At 40.2% G+C, this 21,539-nt stretch overlaps 1 protein-coding gene across 3 annotated transcripts in view; it reads right to left on the bottom strand.

Moving 5' to 3' along the window:
- Window positions 1–4,487: 4,487 nt before the first annotated feature.
- The window catches only part of PTPN2 (protein tyrosine phosphatase non-receptor type 2), a 76,765-nt gene continuing 59,713 nt past the window's right edge, over window positions 4,488–21,539 (bottom strand). Inside the window, exons 6-11 of one of the 3 annotated variants that reach the window (XM_060028612.1) lie at window positions 21,274–21,483; window positions 19,936–20,088; window positions 14,821–15,002; window positions 11,297–11,398; window positions 10,426–10,510; window positions 4,488–4,847 (exon numbers count right to left, since the gene is read on the bottom strand). In XM_060028612.1, the coding sequence (XP_059884595.1) occupies window positions 4,785–4,847; window positions 10,426–10,510; window positions 11,297–11,398; window positions 14,821–15,002; window positions 19,936–20,088; window positions 21,274–21,483 (795 nt within the window). In that variant the 3' untranslated portion in view covers window positions 4,488–4,784. The other 2 variants (XM_060028614.1, XM_060028613.1) reach the window with 2 other exon arrangements.

Genomic DNA, 21,539 nt, shown 5'->3' with positions numbered 1-21,539 from the left:
TCCACCATAGTGCTTACCACTAGTTTTAACAGCATGTGTATTTGCTTATTTACATGTGTGCTGTTTGACTTTCCCACAAGACTGCAGCAGACCACAACCACGTTCCCCTCGTCACTGAATATGCAATGCCTAGTACAGCGCCTAGCACGTGTTCAATAAACATTCATCCAACAAATGAATGAACAAGGAATATTCCACTAATTCCAAATGTTTTGGCACAGTTGCAACTTGTGTGCCCATTAAGGAAGACAGGGCGTCACACCTAAAGCACAAGCAACAAAATAAAAAATAAACAAGTGGGACATCAAACTAAAAAACTTCTGCACAGCAAAAAAAGCCATCAACAAAGTAAAAAGACAATCTACTGAATGGGAGGAAATATTTGCAAACCATATGTCTGATAAGGGGTTAATATCCAAAAATATATAGAGAATTTATACAACAGCAAAATACCAAATAACCCAGTTAAAAAGATGGGCAAAGAACCTGTACAGACATTTTTCCAAAGAAGACATACAGATGGCCAAGAGGTACATGAAAAGATGCTCAATATTGCTTGTCATTAGGGAAATGCAAATCAAAACCACGAGATATCACCTCACACCTGTCAGAATGGCTATTATCCAAAGGACAAGAAATAACATGTTGACAAGGAGGTGGAGAAAAGGGGACACTTGTGCACTGTTGGTGGGAATGTAAGTTGGTGTAGCTACTATGGAAAACAGCACAGAGGTTCCTCAAAAAATTAAAAGTAGAACTACCATATGACCCAGCAATTCCACTTCTGGGTATTTATTTGAAGAAAATGAAAACTCTTAATTCAAAAAGATATCTGCATCCCCATGTTTACAACAGCCAAGATACAAAAATAACCTAAGTGTTATCAATTGATAAATGGATAATGAAAATGTGCTATGCATACAATGGAATATTATTCACCCCCAAAAATGAACAAAATCTTGCCATTTGCAACAATATGGATGGATAGTGAGAGCATGATACTGAGTGAAATAAATCAAAGAAAAAGAACATATACTGTGTGATTTCGCAAATATGTGGAATCTAAAATATCAAAACTCCAAACTCAGAGAAAGAGAGATTAGATTTGTAGATACCGGGGTGGGTGGGTGGGTGCAGTGGGGCAGGGGAGGGACTGGAGGAAGGTTGTCAAAAGGTGCAGACATCCAGTTCCAGTAAGTCCTAGGGATGTGATGTGATGTACAGCACAGTGACTGCAGCAAACACCGCCGTATGATACGCAGGAATGTTAAGACAGCAGATCCCAAGAGTTCTCATCACAAGGACGAGTTTCCTTTTTTTATTGCATCTGTGTAAGATGATGGATGTTAACCATACTTACTGTGCTAATCATTTCACAATATGGTTGACCCTTGAACAACACAGGGCTTATTGGTGCCCACCCTCCAAGTAGCAGAAAATCCTTGTATAACTTAGTTGGCCCTCTGTATCCACGGTTCCACATCCATGGATTCAACCAACCGTGTCATGTAGGACTGTAGTATTTACTACTGAAAAAATTCTGTGCCTAAGTGCACCTGCACGGTTCAAGGGTCAACCGTATCAGAAAATCAAACCATCGTGTTGTACAACTTATACAGTGATATATGTCAATTATTTCTCAATAAAACTGGGGAAAAAGAAATATATAAATGGACACACAGCAGCCAAAAAGATGAAATGGTGCAAACAGCATGCTGGGGGCTTTGGGGTTTAAAATGGAGGCAAATTTTTCTAAGGTGGCATCAGAGAATTTTAAGGAGGGTAAAACCAGATCTTTACTTTAAATCACTTGTGAGGCAGAGTGGAATGGCAGGAAAGCCTGCTGCCATCCCCCCCACATGCAATGAAGGTGTAACCTAAAGCGAGGCAGTGGGAGAGATTTGGTGAGCTGACTGGATGTGGAGCCTAAGTGGAGGAACTGAGAATGAACTTCAGGTTTCTGGCACATGCTACCGAATAACCAGGTAAACACGGGAGGAAGATGAGATGGGGATGAGAGAGACCACACTCAGGTTTGGAGCTGAAGGAATTAATGCAATGACCATTCATGGATCTAGATGTATGGGTACAACTCAGCGGTGATGTCTGGCCTGGAGTCGAAGAAGTTGCATGTAGTCAGCACAGAGGTTTTAGATAAAGACTTGGGCAAAGATGAGATCCTCCAATGCTGAAATCAAAGGCCCAAAGACGAGACCTTGGGAATTCCAATATACGAGTCAGGCAGGAGAGAAACAGAGTGAAAAGGCAACCTACTGAATGGGAGAAAATATGTGTAAGCCATGTATCTGATATTAGTCTCCAAATATATAAGGAACTCCTACAACTCAACAGCAAAAAAACTAACCCAGTTAAAGAGTAAAGGACTTACTTAAATAGATACTTCTCCAAAGAGTACATACAGATGGCCAACAGGTATATGAAAAAATGTTCAACATCACTAATCATCAGGGAAATGCAAATGAATACCACAATGAGATATCACCTTATAACAGTAAGGATGCTATTATCAAAAAAAGACAACAAGTGATGGGGAGGATAAGGTGAAATTGGAGCCCTCATGTACTGTTGGTGGCAGTGCAAAATGGTACAGCTGCTGTGGAAAACAGTATGGAAGTTCCTCAAGAAATTAAAAATACAACCACCACATGATCCAGCAATCCAACTTCTGGGTATCTATCCAAAAGAACTGAAGTCAGGATCTTAAAGACATATTAGCACTCCCAGGTTCACTACAGCACTATTCACAATAGTCAATATGTGGAAACAACCTAAAGGTCCATTGACAGGAATGGATTAAAAAGTGTAGTATAAAAAAAAAAAAAAAAAAAAGTGTAGTATATACAGACAATGGAATACTGCTCAGCCTTAAAAAACACGCATGAGCCTTGAGAACGTTACGCTAAGTGAAACAAGCTAGTCAGTCACAGAAAGCCAAACACTGGATATTCCTCTACATAAAAGTATCTAAAAGAGTCTAATTCGTAGAGTCAAAGACTGGAATGGTGGTTGCCAGGGGCTGGTGGGAGGGGGAGTGGGTAGATACTAATCAACAGGCATAAAGTTTCGGTTAAGCAAGATGAGAACAGTCTAATGTCTGCTGGACAGCACTGTAGCTACAGTCAACAGTACCATAAACGTGTCGTATACTTAAAAAGTTAAGAGGGTAGGTCTCGTGTGGTATTCTTGCCACAATAAAAAATAAAATTAAAATTAAAAAAAAAGAGGAAGAGGAGGAGTCAGGCAGGACTGAGAAAACCCAGAGAGAAGTCTTACTTGAGTCTACGGAGAAGCTTCAAAGGAGTTCATTCTGCTGTCGAGAAGTCATTCGAGGGAAGAATTGAAGAGTGTCAACTGCATTTGGTACAGCATGAGCTAAGACAACCTTTACGGGCCATTTTTGGAGTGATGCAAGAGAAAGTCATAATCTTCGGGGACAGTATCGGGAAGTCAGGAAATAGAGGTAACTGAGTGCAGAGAACGCTTTCAAGAAGCTTTGTCGACACACTGGAGGATTATCTTGCTGTACTTTGTGGTACAACAAACTTTCCATGCATGCTTTAGGAAAGATTTAATAGGGATTAATAACGTTTGCTTACTCCTAAAATAGACTAAAACCCCATGGACAACAACGCAAAAAGGAAAAGGGGAGTCATTAAATTTGTTAAAGGTGATATAGATTATTCAATGAACGGTGTTACAAAACTTTCACAGTTGTCAAAACAAAAACAACAGTGAGTTGTCACACATTACCGTGATGCTACATGACGTAGACGTGAGTGTCTCTGGATGAGTATCACCAGGACTGAGGACTGAGTGGATTCAGAGCCCAAACCAAGCACATGGTCGGGAAATTAGACAGTCAAGAGGCCAAATGCCGCTGCAGGAAGGAACCTTTGGTCTCTTTACAACAGGCGGTGTTTGGGGAAAGCACAACCTCCAAGGACAGAGTAACACTGTGATTTAAAAACTGCACTGAGGGGGCTTCCCTGGTGGCGCAGTGGTTGAGAGTCCGCCTGCCGATGCAGGGGACACGGGTTCATGCCCTGGTCTGGGAAGATCCCACATGCCGCGGAGCTGGCCGCTGAGCCTGCGCGTCCGGAGCCTGTGCTCCGCAACGGGAGAGGCCACAACAGTGAGAGGCCCGTGTACCACTAAAAAAAAAAAAAAAACCGCACTGAATTGCTGTCCTTATCTAAAATTGATTTAATACCATTATCCATATTAATATTTTTCCAGGTAACAAAAGGGATATTATAACTTTTCTTTTGTTGCATTTGCCTAACCTATATTGATAGGGTAACTAAATAAACATCTTAAAAAACCAAGGGGCCAATGTTTTGAATCAATTTCAATTTAAATGTCAGTTGCTAGTTATAAAAACTTGAGAGCAAACCCTTAGGAAAACATTCATTATTTGAAGCAGAGCTGTCCTAAGATAATGCACACAAACCAACACAGTCTATTTAAGAAAAATATTTAATGCTGCCAAAAAGTATAAAAATACAGTAGGAATGGCAGTACAATACAAAGTAGTCTTTCCTAATTTATTTCTTTTACATCTCTCTACATTTCACACACGCATTAAAAAACTTAACAATGCATCAAATGAAAGGGCTCTGCAAAGTCTTCTGCTGGTGGTGCTCTTCGTTCCCTGGATGTAAGGTTTACTTTGTAAACAGACAAATGTGAGGCAATCTACAGGCTTATCAAGCCTCACTTAGTTTCCGGAGTGGGCTCCAGGTCTTGCTTTGCACATCAATGGTTCAAAATTTATAGCTGCAGAATATTCTCAAGTCATGAATATTTAGGTGTCTGTCAATCTTGGCCTAAAATATAAAATAAGAAGTCATCTATTCAATTCATATTTACCAAACACACAGACATACACAGATACACACAAACATAAAAGGACTAACAATGAACTAAAAAGGCAACCAAAAAACATTCCAACACATCACACTCAATCACACTGAGTGCTTTGCTGTTACCTTGGTAAAACTGCTTATGTGCTTGATTTTCAAACAGAATTGGTGGTGTGAGGTAGACTCATGTTAAAGCACCGTAACTCTCACTCTTTTACAAGAATTAACAACTATGAATTTTTTTAGGTCATCCTGTATTACTCAAGAAATGACCTCCATGTGAGCTATACTGACAGACAGACAGTTAAAAAAAAAAAGTACCCACAACAGTTTAGCAAGATTTTATGGTATGTGCTAGACTTACCAATACTTTGGAATTCAATGCAAAAGTCTAATCCAATTTGGACCTCCACTGTATCATACTGCTAAAAATATTATGAATGTAATGTATGAACATAAAGTTGGCTTATATCCTTAACTCACGGACTGTTAGCAGCATGCTTTTTGTCCTGAAGGGTAATACTAATGATCACAGAAATACAGAACTGAAGTGACATGATTTAAGTATTAAAAGAAAACACAGACATAAAATAATTGATAGATTTATTGTACTTTAATGCCAAAAAGTAAAGATAAATGAGAGTTTAAACAAGTGATAGAGAGATGAAATAACAACTAATTTAAGGGCAGGTGAGTTTTTAATGTTATTTCACAATATTTGCAAATAGTTGAACTTCTGAGGTGGTAACTGGTATTTCCCCTCAACTTCCCTTGCTCTGACAAAAAAAAAAACCCCAGATCTAAATACTTGTCATTATTGTGCCTCCACGTGTATAAATAGGAGATATAAACCACACCCACACATTTATCCAAAACATTTAGTCAAAACCCCCAATACTACGAGTTGGCTTCTTCCTGACTGCTGGCTCCTTGGTGTCTCATTTCCAGCACTGACAGAGAAATGTCCAGACACCAAGGAAGCATTCTTGTTAGGTGCCTGTGGTCACAGAAACTGCCACAGGTGCTTCTTGCAGGGACCTGAGAAGCCTGAACCAAAGTGGCTGATGTGAGGAAAGGAGCTTCTGACTGACCCTGAGTGCTGCAAAATATGCATGTGTTTCCCACACCTTCAGAAGTCCCCTTGTTAAAACCAAGGAACTGATCCAGTCAGAGTGAATGAAATAATGGTTTGGTTTAGAGAGTGCTCTGATGTTCCAGTATTACTCTGGCTCAGTGGTAGTTCAAACTGTTCCACAAAATTTTTTGGAGGGGAAAACTTTGATTTGTTTCACTTAAAAAATAAAAAGAGGGTTATTTTGGATTTTAATGGGTAACAGTAGCTGTCTAATGCTTTTCCATTTAAATATTCCATAAAAACAGGTTGCGTGTGACATAATGGGAAAGCGCGAGGCCTGGAGTTACTGGGATTCTACAGACTGGAGTTCAAATCTCAGCTCTGTCATGATCTAGATGTACAACCTTGGGCAAGTTACTTATTCTTTGACTCAGTTTTCTCGTCTGAAAATCGGGTAACAGGATGCACCTTGGAGAGGTGTATCTACTGACTGGCAGAACCGGCAGGTGTTGCCTCCCCAGCAGTGTGTTAAAGACACACTCAGCAAGGATGAACTACCCCTTAGAACAACTAAAAGGTCTTGACAGGGGCTGGCTCCACACCGAAGTAGTTCCTGCCACCGGACACTCATCCTTGCTTTACTGAAAAGAGTCCCACACACTTCTCTGCGGTGAGCAAGGCACTCACTGCCTTACAGACAACATCAATTTACCCAGTGGGAAAATCCCGAATTCACCAAACTCAGAATAACTTCAGGTTTTTTATAGTAGTAATTTGAAATATCAACATCATCATATGTCTAAAAAATCTATGCCAAATTAGAGCAACAATAAAGAATTGATGCTTTTCTTTCAAAAATGGTCTCCATAAAGAAAAAAATTCCCATTCCATTCTCCTTATAGCTCCCCCAATATACCATGTGATGGAAAACCAGACAATAGTATTAAAGTAGACTCTGCAAGTAATATCCTCCCTAAATCCTAAAATTCCCATATTCCACTCTAAATTATAAAACCCAAACAGAAAGAGTACCAATGATTGGATTTTTCATTCTGCCACTGGACTGCACAGAGACGGTCATGGCGTTTGAGAATTCTCGTTGTCAGGTTGTTACTGATAAAGACAATCACTCGACCCAGCTAAAAGCCCCTCGGGCTGAGTCACTGCTTAGCCGGGGCAGTACTCTGCAACATGACATCACTCATCCACATTCAGCAGAACAAGAGGACACCTGGCATTTCTAACTTATCTGCTGTTGTAGGGGCTGTGGGTGCTGCTGTCCCAGAAACAGTGCTTTGAAGACAGATACAAGGAAAGATGGAATCAAATCCAAACCAATGAACTAGGGAAAAGATGAAAGACACAGGTCAACTCCAGAATAAATCATCCAGGGGACGACCAAGACCTGTATTTTAAGTCAAAAGAACTTAATTTTATTATGTGAAAAAATACTGAATTTCTGTTTTTCAAAACTTTATTTATAAGATGACTACCATCTAGATAAGTCAACGCCAAACAAGGGTTTCCTGAAGTAAGAGAGACTTGAATAGCTGTGATGTAGAAATGGGAGCCCAGAACACGCCATCCCTGCCAGGCACTCAGCTCCAGCAGGGGATGGACATGGGAGTCCTAACCTCAGCCACCCCGCCCTTGTCCACGCTTTCTACCCCACTAACAAACCCACAGGGACCTGCTGGAACCAGAAATAAGTCAGTGCTGACGGAAGGTGTGATTCTTAGAATCTTGCCTGGGAGAAACGGATGATAGACATAATGGCATTAGGCTTACAATATACTGCATTTTAAAAGTCTCTGTAAGACTCGTGTCTGAAAGTAAAAATCAAGGCAGACTAGATTTTAAAATCTGTACAATAACCAGGCAGTCACTCTGGAAATGTACTCACTAAAAGAGAGTATACAACGGTCAATAAAATATTTCTAACATAATCAGGTTCTAGCCTGTGTCTGTTCACACAGAATCTAGTCAGAGATATTTTTCTAAGAGGGGAACGACTTTCAGAAGTTAAATCTTTCTTTGAGAATTTAATTCTAAAATACACTCTACATGAGAGTCAACAAGAGAGAAGGTAGAAAGGTCAAGTCTCAGGCTGACTCTGGCTCAGCAACACCACCACCTGCTGCATGGGCTTGTTGTGAGGTTACCAGGAGAACACGTGGGAAGCCCCAGCACAATGCCCGGCACCACGGAAATGACCTCTAAGTGGGAACAACCATCAGTGTCAAGGACGCTGAAAGCAAAGACGGAATTGATACGAAGCTGGAGGACTGCTCCATGCCAGAAACTACTTTTTAAACCAGGATGTATTTTTTTTATTCAAACCATCAATTCTAGTTTATTTGAAACAAAGGGGACACACACAAGTGTACATAAAATTAACTTAAGGTCACAATTCCTTCCTCTGATGCACCTGTTATTTAAAAAAAAATCAACTTTTTAACTTCCTTTCTCTTTTTTTTTTTCATTCCTTGGTAGAAATACTAATACATAATGAAATGGACCAAAAATATAGAAGAGGATAAGGACTGAGCAAATATATAAAACATCTAAACATGGAAGTGGTCTGTACATTACCAAAGTTCTCTATGCACTTTTACAACATTTTTATGCTACATATGGATAAACTAAATATGGAGAACTGTATTTGTAGATATTCTACACATGCAAGCATAGATAAAAATCAGTAGTAGGATGGCATAAAATGCTTGGCTGCACGTGGAAATGACTACGGAGCCCATTGGTACAGCCAGAAAAGACGGTGCTGAATCAGGGGTGCTGTCCGTTTATCGGCAGGAGCACATACAAACACAAATGAACTAGGTATTAATCCAGATAGTCTTTCTTAAAAATAATAAAGCTTCTGGCTTTTTTATTAAGAAAATACCAGCACCTCATCAAAGTCAAACCGTACAACTGATTTTCAGCATCTGTTCTAATTAGAAAACATCACGAAGACCTACAGACACAAGTTCTGGGAAGATGCACACCCACCGTGGTTGCCGACTCCTCTGCTGTTCCCTGAGGGCAGGACCCCGCCTGGCCTGCCCCTCTGACTAGATGCCTTCTTTAATAAAGGTCAGGCACGTGGCCACGCATTTTCAGTAATTAGTATAGGGCACCCACCAAAAACACAATCCCTGGTAAAAATTAACACGCTCTCCTCAGGGATGTGCTTGGAAGAGGAAAGATGACTAACGTTTGCAGCAGCAGAAGTTTATCAACAAGTGTCTGCTACACCGGACACTTAAAAATCACCGGATGTGATTTTAAAAATACATTATGGCAAAAAAAAAAATAATAAAATACATTATGGCAAACATCTCCAGAAGGACGGGAAGCAAAGAGCAAAGCTGAAGCACTGAGCCCCACGAAGCACGTCCACCCTGCCCGGGGACAAGGGTATCATTATCAGCTTGTGTTTCCCATAAAGTCTTTGCCTTTTATTGAAAGCAAGGCGACCCACGGTTGGAACTGAATAGGTCTACCTGTATTTGACTTGCAGAGTAATATACTGTATTTTAGCAAAGATAAACCACAGCAAATTGGAAAGAAAGATTTTAAACCAATAACGACCTAAAATGTAAGGGTCATGGTGCCTGAACACAGGGGTGATGCAGGCAGACACAGCAACATCCTTCTTACCTCCTTCCATATAAAGGTTACAGGACACAGTGGTGCTGAGCAGGGCGTGGGCACATGTGACACAAACTGTCCTCTACACACAGCACCACCTGTGTCCTGCTCTCATACTCTCAGCATAACTCAACCCACTCGAGAAGGCTATTCGAACCAATTAAAAAGTCTATCTATACCGAAGGTTTTCAAACTGTTGTTTAAATGATCACTGCCCGCTGAAAATAATTAAACCTCGTGCAGCAATAGTACCTAGTATGTAAAGTGGATAAAGCAGAGACAGCCTACTTTATCTGCTGGAAGTAAAGGTTGGCAGCTTGGGGTCCTTCCTACCACCTCCTGGTGACCCCTTAGAAATCCAACAAGCAAAGTTTGAAAACCACTGAAATAATGTGATTTCATTATTTCAGCAGATAAATTTATAACAACTATTTAAAGTTTAAGTAAAACAAGTTAAACACTGAAAGGAATGTTACAATCTGAAGAAAGCTAGCACTCAAATGAGCAGTTAGATCCATTAAACAATATGCTCTAAAAATACCCATTAAGAAGTTAAAGGGACAGTGTAGGTTTGAACATCATTATACTATTTATTGAAGTAGAAGAACTTAAAATAAGTTTTTACTGCAAAACTTCAGTCTAATAAACTGAAATCATGGATGATAAAATGCTGCTTGTTATTTTTATTTCCTAAATTATGGTTTACCCCAATTATAAATTAGGGTAATTACATTGAAATTTTCCTGAAAAATAAACAGTATTAATAATGGGCTTTACAGAAACCAGTTTCTTTACAAAGTCTTGACCAACTGTTACCTGACTACGCCAGTAAGGAGAATTTTCCTTCAAAGATATTTTTAGAGAAAATTTTTGTTTCTTTTTCTTTTTAAAATTGGGAAAACTGTAAAACATAAAAGAAATGCAAATATATAGTAAAAATTGCTTATTCAGAGTTCTACCTGCTCATATCAAACTTTTCTTTAGGAAAATGTATCCAGTACAATTGAATCAACATACACTTTATTATTTTTTTGTGGTAACAGATTTTTTTTCAAATTGAGCTTTTATAAAGTACATTTAACTACAAAAGTAAGATTAAATAGGTACTTATAAAATATATTTACCCTGCAATGGTTAAGAATATAAAATGTTGATGCCCATGTGAACAAGTACATTTATACATTACACACATTACTTAAAGGTCATTTTCTTTCCAGTAATAATGTCCATAAAACCACAATATTTATTGCTTATATCAAGTGCAGGTTAAAATCCAGACAGCCTCCAAAAACGAATCCTCATGATAAAGGACTTCTCAGTCTGGTCAGGTGAAACACTTAACATGTATGAATACAGTTGAAAATGTACCAGTTCTTAAGAAGCATTCAAGTCTTTATTTTAGGGAGCGGGTACAGTGTGGGCAGCGCCTTGGGGGTGCTGAGGTGACTGCACACCCCAATTCTCTGTGGGTGTCTAGTCAACTGCACCGTCTGGTGTCTGAGGAGTTTGCTAACAGATGAACCCCTGTGATTCACGCAACACTGTCAGCTACCAGTGCTGAAGCTTGCGGGGCAAAATTATTTATAGGGCATTTTGTTGAAAAAACAGTGTCCAGCCAACAAAAGCGCCAACCAAAATGACGGACACAAACCCCATCTTAGTGAGAATAGGTTGCCAATATAACCACCTTTTCCTTTTTCGTTCGGTCTCGTTCAGCCTCTGCTTCATCTGCTGCACCTTCTGAGCTGTGCTGGCTTTCCTGTCCTCCCGAAGGCGCTTCCGCAGAGCACTGTCAACAAACAAGAGCACATCAGCAGGGCTGGGCTCAACCACGCAGGCAGAGCACAGCCCCCCCGCCCCCCGCCCACTCCACCCCACTTCTCAACTCATTCAGACTCTGGAACAAAAAGGGGAAAAGCTTCAATACTCTAAATGGTCCAGAGATGCACTCAGGTAATTCAATGACAATTGCTCGTACAGTTTTATGTAAATGAATATTTTTAGTAGGACCTGAAAAGAAGCATGGTATCAGTATTTTTTTCTTTCTTTGCTAGCCAGCCAGCAGGAGAGGGAAGACAGAGGGTCCCCAGGCATCTGATCCCCTTTGGAGCTCATATTTGATTTTTCACAAAGGCCCCTATACTCAACATTTCCTTGAATATTCTGCTGTGCGAGTGCCTACTGCTGTCTGCCCATCCCTTTTCTAGCTCCCATTTTCCTATTCAATACAGAATTTTTGTTCCAAAGGAAGCTCTTTGACTCTGGGACCATGGTCCCGGAACAACACAAAGAATGGCTGAAGGCAACATGAAAACTACTATTTTTTTCCCTTGAAAAAAATCTCACAAACCTAAGATGGCGGCCACCATGAAGAAGACAGCAGCAGAAGATGTCAATGTTACTTTTGCAAATCAACAAAAGACATACAGATTTGCATGGAATACAAGCAGAATCACAGAGCTGAAGGAAGAAACAGAAGTAAAAAAGAAACAACTCCCAAACTTAGAAGATGCTTGTTAGGACATCATGCTTGCAGACGAGGACCGCTTAATGACACCTCATCAGACTGGTGATGTTTTCATTAGCCATTCTCAAGAAGAAACATGAGAAATGCTAGAAGAAGCAAAGAAAAACTTGCAAGAAGAAACTGACGCCTTACCATCCAGAGTGGAATCAATTCAGTGGGTGCTAGCAGATTTGAGAGTTCAGTTGTATGAAAAATTGGGGAGCAACACAAACCCTGAAGCTGATGAAAGCTAAACATTTTATAACACCAAATGATATGGAAAGCAAAACTTAAAAATTTTTTTCACTTATTTAATGGAAACTTGCCTATTTCACATCTTGCTTATTTATGTTTTTAAAAGAAGACCATATTCATCTATGTATTTTGCATAACAATTATATAAAGTGTAGGGGTTTTATGTCATGTTATTAAAATCAGTTAATAAAAAAAAAAATCTCACAAAATCCATCTCCTCTTTTCACTTACTGCTTCTATTACAGCAAAAGCCTAACCAGTTTCCATGCCTTCAGAGTAAATACACCCCAGTAATTATTCTGAAGCACAGCTCTGATGGTATGGCTTGATTAAAAATCTTGAATGCCTTTTCAGCATCTACTACATTAAGAGGCAGCTTTTTTCCTGGCCCAAATGTTTAACCTATATCTAATAGTGAAAAACAATCAGAGGAATCCAGATTGTGAGGCATCCTAAAAGGCAACTCATCTATAAGCTGCAATGTCCAGCAACGGGGGAAAACTAAAGGTGGTGGACAGTCCCAGGTTAAAGGAGACTAAAGAACCACATCAACCAAATACAATGCATGATCCTAGATCAGATCTTGAATTATTTTTTTAAATAGTTATAGACTGGGATCATAAAAATGTTCCAAAATTACATTATGGCGATGGCCACAAACCTCTGTACATATACTCAATCCAGTAAACTGTACGCTCTAAATTTTGTGAACTCTATGGTATATAAATTATATCTCAGTACAGTTATTTTCTGTAAAGCTTCAAGGTGGATTTTTTTTTATAATTAGAGAACTCTGAATATGGACTACATATCAGATTATTTTATCAACGTTAAATTACGTGGGAATATTGGCACCTTCAGACATCGCTAGTGGGAAGGTGAAGTGATGCAGCCGCTTGGAAAACTGGCCAAAAAATGCTCAACACGGAGTGGCCACGTGTGGCCCAGCAATCCCACTCCTAGTTACACACCCAAGAGACAAGAGCACGTGTTCTCCCGCCATGTACAACCTCGTTCTTGCCCAAATGTTTTTCTTTTTTGCTGTTCTCCAAGTTTGTTTCCTTCTAAACTAAGAAACCTCTTCTCTCTGGTTCTCTCACCCTCTAGAGCCCTTCTATTCTCATCCTACGGCATTTCATTTATAGTAAATAATTTATATTGCTCGTCTGGGTTCTCGTTTTGTCCCTTAAGTGTATTAGCAACCTGGGGACTATATTTTGCTCATATCCATATGCTTTGCAGTCTTCCTAATGTCTTTTTCACTTTAACTTATCACACACCCAGGTATCTCTGGCTGTGTGAACTCTACCTGAATACTTCCTACAATGACTTGCAAAAATTATTACTCAGAATTCACTCTCTAGACTGAAAATTCACTATAACAAGTATGTGTGTACCTTCCAATAAAACAAATTACACTGTAGTCAAGATCAGGCAAAACATATATAAAATATATAAAAGGATACAGAGCTCCCAGTATTATTTCCTGACTTAAAACTAGTAAATCTAACGTAGAAGAAGAAACAACTTTATGCTTTAACTTGTAGTCTAAACCACTGAAGCCACACACAAGGAGTAGCACTGCTAAGTCATAATAAACTCTTCAATATGATATATAGCAACTTACTATGTACTGTAATACGCTACCTTTTATAAAATTTCAGGCAATTTTTATATTGGGGAAATACAGAACTGAAGCTATAATGTATAGGAGACCTTAACGATTTTCACAGCACATCCCAAGATCCCACTGTAACAAATATGACTACAGCATAAAATTTTCCACAAGAAAAAGCATATCTGACAAAAAGAAAAGAAAAAAAGTCTTTCAGAGATATTGAAGAGAGGGAGTAAAAGAGCTCATTCACTTTTCTGAGAGACTCACACCTCAGGACACCAGCTTCGTAATGTGTGAGATATTTGGAGCCTGAGAAACGTAATTTTTCAAATTTAAAAACTTGAAGAGTTTACACATTCATATGGATTCAAAACTCAAAAAGTATAGGGCATTTTATGTGATTTTTTTTGAAAAATATTTTTTTCTTCCAATAACAGAATTAAGTTGAAATATTCACTTAATTATTTCATAATGGTATTAAAGGCATATTATCAATTACATTGTAACAGTAGCGTGAACACTATATAACTGTACAAATGGCAGGTATTCATACTCTGTTTTCTGCATCATACTACACATTTTAGCATCTAATTATACTAACTCTTACACTCAATAAGTGTTGTGTTAAACCATTTTCCAACAGGTTTCCGTCTTTAAGTATTAGCTTCTTTGAGATCAATGATGTCATTACATACTACTTAAATGCCCTTAAGTAATAAATAAATAGTTACATTAATTCAATACACTAAGGGTCTATATATTAGTTCCCATCCACAGAACTTATTAAAATAAAAGTCTCTCTTTTCAAGCATTGTTATTGCAGTAACCTTACCTCTCGCTGTTTTCCTCCAGAGTATCTTGCATTTTAGAGGACAGTCCTGTATACCTGTCACTTGTCAGTTTTTCTTCTTCTAGGCCTATCCTGTTTCCGTTGTATTTTTCAGTCATTATTTTGGCTGGTGAATGATCAAAAACAGGACATACATCTTCCTTAGAAAGTTCTTTCCACCGTTTCTAAGTAGGGAAATGAGAAACAAATGCAAACACTAAAGTTTTGACTTTTCTTAAATAAAATTTATGAAACTGAAATTCTATATTTAACTTAAGAAAACCCTGTGATGCTAACATATGAATGAAAAAGAAAAACGTGTTTTGTCATACCACTTCTAGCTACATCTATTTTAAGTTGAATATTTAATAATAATAAAGTATTTTTAATAAATCTATCTATCTTAGTTGCGTTGGGTCTTCATTGCTGCACGTGGGCTTTCTCTAGTTGCGGTGAGTGGGGGCTACTCTTCGTTGTGGTGCATGGGCTTCTCAACGCAGTGGTTTCTCTTGTTGTGGAGCACAGGCTCTAGGCACACGGGTTTCAGTAGTTGTGGCACGTGGGCTCAGAAGTTGTGACTCGTGGGCTCTAGAGCACAGGCTCAGTAGTTGTGGCACACGGGCTTAGCTGCTCTGCGGCATGTGGGATCCTCCCGGACCAGGGCTTGAACCCGTGTCCCCTGCATTAGCAGGAGGATTCTGAACCACTGCGCCACCAGGGAAGTCCCAATAATAAAGCATTTAATATTGATGCACATCAGTATGTAGTTGAATACAATAATCTTAATAAAATGTAGTGACTTTGACCTCACCAAAATATTGGTCTTAGTAAGAAGATCTTCGCCAAAGTCAGACTGTGCCGTCTCCTAATCCAGAGGCATGTGCCTCTGGAAAAGTGACCAAGATGGCCCTTGAACGTGACCCAGTGTGCCCTGCTCATTGCCACTGTCCAGTTTAGCAGAGAACCAATGGTGAGACCTCCCAGCAGGTTCCTGCAGTGCCAGAGGCCTTCAAGTTGACTGTCCCCACCAGGTACACCAGCAGCCCAGGCAGTTGGCTGGACACTGGGTTGAGAAGACTCCTCAGCACGCCTGGACTTCAGATCAGGCAGGATTCAGACCAAGATGAAGAGACAGCCTATCTTCCTCCAATGAAACAGGACTGTCACCTGCCTTGGGACTTGTTGTGACTAATGAGATGACAAGCTAACGAGTAGCAGAGTCGGAATTTGAACCCCTCACAAGGCTCTGTATCTCGGAAATAATCATCAGTGTCAGACACCAGATAGTTTAAGTATCCAACAAAAATGTTAACTGTCTCCAGAATGCATGCTGGTCAATTCTTCATTGAGATCTAGTTACAGCAACTTGGCCTTATACTTGGACAAAACTCAACAATGTCAATAAACAAGATGATGCCAAAAACCAAGTCTTACTGGACCACTTCCCAGAATATGAAACAAATCCAGAATCTGTCAACAAGAAGAGTCAGCAGGAGGGTGGGGGAGAAAGAGAGATTTAATGCTAGTGAATTTTAAAAAGAAAAAACAAAGGGCAATGTCATTTTGCCAGGTCTCTGGGCAGCAAACTCACTCAACTTTGCCTCCCCTGTGACAAGCAGGCTCCAGGCTCACCTGCCTCGGCGGTGCTGCCGGTGCTGCCGACTGCGAGGCCGGGGACCCAGCACTGCCCCCGGCTCCCATTTGGAGCAGACGGGGCTGCTCACCTCCCCCGACTGCACACTCAGCTGAACCGCACTCACAGACCAATGCCCCCACACCATCCGCAACCCCACCCCCATTTCTCACTGAAGAAAGCCCCTCGAAGGAGCTGTAAAGTGATGTATTTAAACTCGAAACCCACTGTAATTTGTTAAAAGTATATATTTACTTATAACTTTATTAGTTGTGTATTATATGTGATTATCATCACAAACACAGTTACTGGTTTCAGATAACAGTCACTTTATTTTTTATTTTTTTTTTGTGGTACGCAGGCCTCTCACTGTTGTGCCTCTCCTGTTGCGGAGCACAGGCTCCGGACGTGCAGGCTCAGCGGCCATGGCTCATGGGCCCAGCCACTCCGCAGCATGTGGGATCTTCCCGGACCGGGGCACGAACCCGTGTCCCCTGTATCATCGGCAGGCGGACTCTCAACCACTGCGCCACCAGGGAAGCCCAACAGTCACTTTAGATGTGAATATTAACAGCTCTTCTTTGTCCTGGCAGGTTCTAAATCATTTTAAATCCACATATGCCAGAAATCTTCACAGGAAAACTAACATGAAACTGTAGCCAATAATGAAAACACCACTTGTATCCCGTAAATCTAGATTAAGACTGAAGGTGAAGACAGAGGCCCCCTTTAGGAAAAAGAACCAGAGATGAAGCTTACACAGCATGGGTGCTTCTGGAAAGATGGCATCCCTCACCCCACTGCCATCAACTCACACTCGAAAAGCTTCCTTCTTTCTTCTTACAAATATTAATTTTCCCCAAAAATCAGAGGCAAAGGGGAGGAGGCAGATGTATGGAGAGAAAGACAGGTCCATAAACTGCCTATCACATCCTTGTATGTCCTATGAGACACTTTTTGGGACATGGGACAGAGTCATGCAGTTTGGGGTATCCACATTAACAAAGTAACTCTAGATCTTTGTAACAATAAAGTTTTATGATTTAAGATTTCAGGGAAATTTATTTCTCTGAGACTTCTGGTCTAAGCTAAGGTTCTAGTATAGCACTGTCCAATGAAATGTAATGCGAGCCACATATATAACTTTAAAAATGTCTAACAGCCACGTTTTAAAAAAAGATGAATTTTGACAAGATGTTTTATTTAATTCAACATTTAAAAATATTGTTATTTGAACATATAATCAACATTTTTTAAATTATTGAGATATTTTATACTTTTTCTCCCTATATTTGTACATCTTATACTTTAAGCAGAACTTGATTCAGACTGGCTACATCTCAACACTCAACAGAACACGTGGCTCCAGCATTAGACAGCAGGGTTCCAGAAGGAGAAAATATCTACATAAAATAAACAAGCCCATATGCATAAATACGCAGTCCTGGAAGAATACACACAGGCCTCAATGGTTACATATTTGGGGGGTGAGTTAGCGAGGACTTCTACTTTGTAAATGATATACTTTCACATTCTCTGAATTCTTTTATACTCAATATGTACTAATCAATTATCTAAAATTTTAAAAATTTCACAGCACCATATAAATAATTAGAGCCTTGCTAAGATCATTTCTGTGGAAACTGAGCCCTCCGAAAGGGTAACAGGCTTTCTGATCCTGAGCACTTGAAAAATACAGACATTTCCAACATCCCATCTGGACGGAGGCAGAGGACGCCTGGGTCTGTCTGAATGAGGGATAAAGGTGCTGAGTCAGAGATCTGATGGCCACACCGCACCAGATAAACTGGGGGAGAAAAAGTTCTTCCGAGCCACAAACTGCACTGTCACAACAATAGGGACCACACAAAAGCCCGTCCATAAAACTCACCTCTGTGGGGAAAACGATCTGCACAGGAAGCACATATATATTCTAAAACTAAAGGAACAAAACTTGAAAAAACATTAAGGTGGAGCAAGGGATAGTATCCAAAGGACAGCACACATTCCATAGAGTTAGTCTGTAAGAACAGCCAGGAAATTAGCAAGGAAGCAACAGAAGTGTGTGGGGAAAACCTCTGCATGTAAACTGGCAGACACAAGCCGAGATTAAAGAGAGACCTGTTCCTAATCCTGAACATCTGAGGTAACGTCGGAAGAGGGTCTCGTGCTTCACATACCAAGCACTTCACAGACTGACGTTTCTCTTCATTAAAAATTATTCTTTAGAGGGCTTCCTTGGTGGCGCAGTGGTTAAAAATCCACCTGCCAATGCAGGGGACACGGGTTCAAGCCCTGGTCTGGGAAGATCCCACATGCCACGGAGCAACTAAGCCCGTGAGCCACAACTACTGAACCTACGTGCCACAACTACTGAAGCCCGTGCGCCTAGAGCCCATGCTCTGCAACAGAGAAGCCACCGCAATGAAAAGCCCAAAGAAGAGTAGCCCCGGCTTGCCGCAACTAGAGAAAGCCCAGGCGCAGCAACGAAGACCCAACGCAGCCAAAAATAAATAAATAAATAATCTAATTAATTTAAAAAAATTATTCTATAATGCTAAAGATTTGGGGGGGAACCTTTTAAATAAAACTTAAAATTTTTATTGATAAATACAATGGATTGTCTTGAATAGTTAAAATAACACCAATGATCAGAACAAAAAAGTCAGCTGATAAATAAAATTTCTTAAGAATATTTAAATGTCTGTGTAATCCATACAACACTTAACTACTTATATCTCATTCCATCTTGACAGATGGTGTGATCTCAGTTATAAAGGAGAGCTTATTCAGAATATTCCTGCTTTGGCTAGTAATCACAGAAGCTGAAGAGGAAGCAAATGGTTCATGTAAGAGAAAAATAAAGAATTCCACCTGCTTATGTCCAATTCCATATGATCAGTTCAGACAAGAAACGGGTGTCTGTTGTTACTTGTTTCTATTTCACATGTTACGTTAGTACATAAACACAGATTTCTGATAATCAGTCTTTTAACTTAGCTTTTACAAATGTGGAATAAAAATACCTTCATGAGAATACAGCCACCAACCAGAGAAAAATAACATTCTCCTGAAATTTCATTACGTTTGCTGCAAGTACTCAAGTTGCTTGCTCATTGTTATAAAAGATGAAATACCTATGATATAAACTAAGTGTTCTTGTATAACTCCAGATCAGGTTTTTAATGGGGCAAAAGTAGCTAAATTTTCTGGTTATTTTAATGATGAAATGCTTAAACCCTCCTTTACAAGGAACCTTACTTTCTTTAATGAAATTGTGTCCCCACTCGGGCTTCTGAGTAACAGGCAGGATTTAACATGAGGCTGGGGTACACAGGAGGAGGGGGGCATACATTTTACAATCTTAGGGGCCAGCTGGATTCACCACATTAATGTAAACATGCTTTTTTGGAAGGAAGGGAGAAGACACATGCATAAACAGAGTGCAGCTATGTGATGCAAATCGTATTTGATACACAGTTTACCTGTATACTTGAATCTCCCTTTATAAACTTTGCTCCTTCTATTATAGTCATGTATGAAAATCTGAGTTGATCTGGTGTCTGAATCAGCCCCATTCGGTATTTTCTCATATTCAGTAACAGTTGTTTAATATTAATATTGTCTCCTTTTTCCATCTGCAAGAAAGGTAAACATTGTTCAAGCCTTTTGTTGTTAGGAGTCCAGGAAAGAGAAGCAGTACAGGAAAACCGCTAAGAGCAAGTTAGGACAGGTTGCCCGTCTGCCCCATCCAGGCAGCAGAGGGAGGACTCCTGGCCCTTCAGCTAACTCACAGCTGGCTCCAACCAACAGGAATCTCATTCACTCTGGCTAGTGGTTGGTCGAAGGGAGGATTTATGGCCCATTCTGGCTTAATGTAAGGATAAATACATCGAGATTAGTGCCTTTCTTTTTTAAGAACGTCTTGGCAGGAGTAAATCTTTTCGTTCGGCGCCTTCACGTCTGTGTGTGGCAGCCACTTGAGGGTGCTGGAGCAGAAAGGCGGAAACAGCCAGACCCACAAGGACACCGTGGGGCCGCTGCACCAGCTGGGGCTGGATCCACACACCCCCACCCCAACCAGAAAAGAGAACAGCTGTTAAAGTTAAATTTGGCAGGGAACAGGGAAACACACGATCCAGTTTTAGTATTTACCATTAACAGAACAGATGCTTAGAGTTCTTAAACACGTCAAAGTTAACATAACAAGCCGCTTTTGACTGAAGTATAGGATATTAGGCAGAGTGGTAACACAGTAGACGTGCTAAGATACCCTCCCATCAACCTAAAGGGAGGAAAGGCACAGGCCGGTACCCAGGCTGGGGCTGGGAAGGCTGGTGGAGAAAGAACACAGCCCTCAGGCACAACAGGAACCTCAGGGAATGATATTAAAACCCACACTCACCGAGGGCTTAGAAAGTGTTCTAAATGCACTCATCCACTTAATTCTTATGACAGTCCTGGGAGGAGAACACTCTCACTCTCTGCAGTTTGTAAATAAGGAAACTAAGGCAAGAAAGAATTCAATATTATCTACCAACTGATGTTTGAAAAATAAGAAGGGCGGGGGAGAGAACCCATCATTTAGGTAACAAAAGCTACCAGGAAAAGTCTCCTTCGAGAGCTCTAGAATTATCTTGGATGCAGCCCCACCAGTCACAGCAAGAGGCAGCTGAAAAGATGTGAATGAGAGTTTTTGGTTTTTCTAAAAGAAGGCAGAAGTTCAAGTTTGAAAAACACAGTTCTGGGATCCTGACAGTCGAGCTTACTTCTGCCAGTGGAAACAATAAAAAGGTACAGAAGACTGAAACGAGGTCACTTACCAGAACAAGACAAGTGTCCACCAGAGAAAAGGTGCCTGACCGCCCGATGCCGGCACTACAGTGGATCACCGCAGGCCCGTGTTCAGGATTCAAAGAGCCAGACTCTCGCACTTTAAATAAGAAATTGAGAAATGAAGCTGGTGATTCAGGGACTCCGAAATCTGGCCAGGTAGTATAATGAAAGTGAGATATTGTTCTGGTTTCACCACTCTAAAAAGTGAAAATCAAGGGGGGAAATGTTAGTTCTGAGTTTTTTCTTTTAACAG

Source organism: Delphinus delphis, chromosome 13, assembly GCF_949987515.2.
Source record: "Delphinus delphis chromosome 13, mDelDel1.2, whole genome shotgun sequence".
NCBI classification, from domain to species: Eukaryota; Metazoa; Chordata; class Mammalia; order Artiodactyla; family Delphinidae; genus Delphinus; species Delphinus delphis.
The sequence above is the reverse complement of the archived record's forward strand: the minus strand, read 5'-3'. Positions and strand labels throughout refer to the sequence as shown.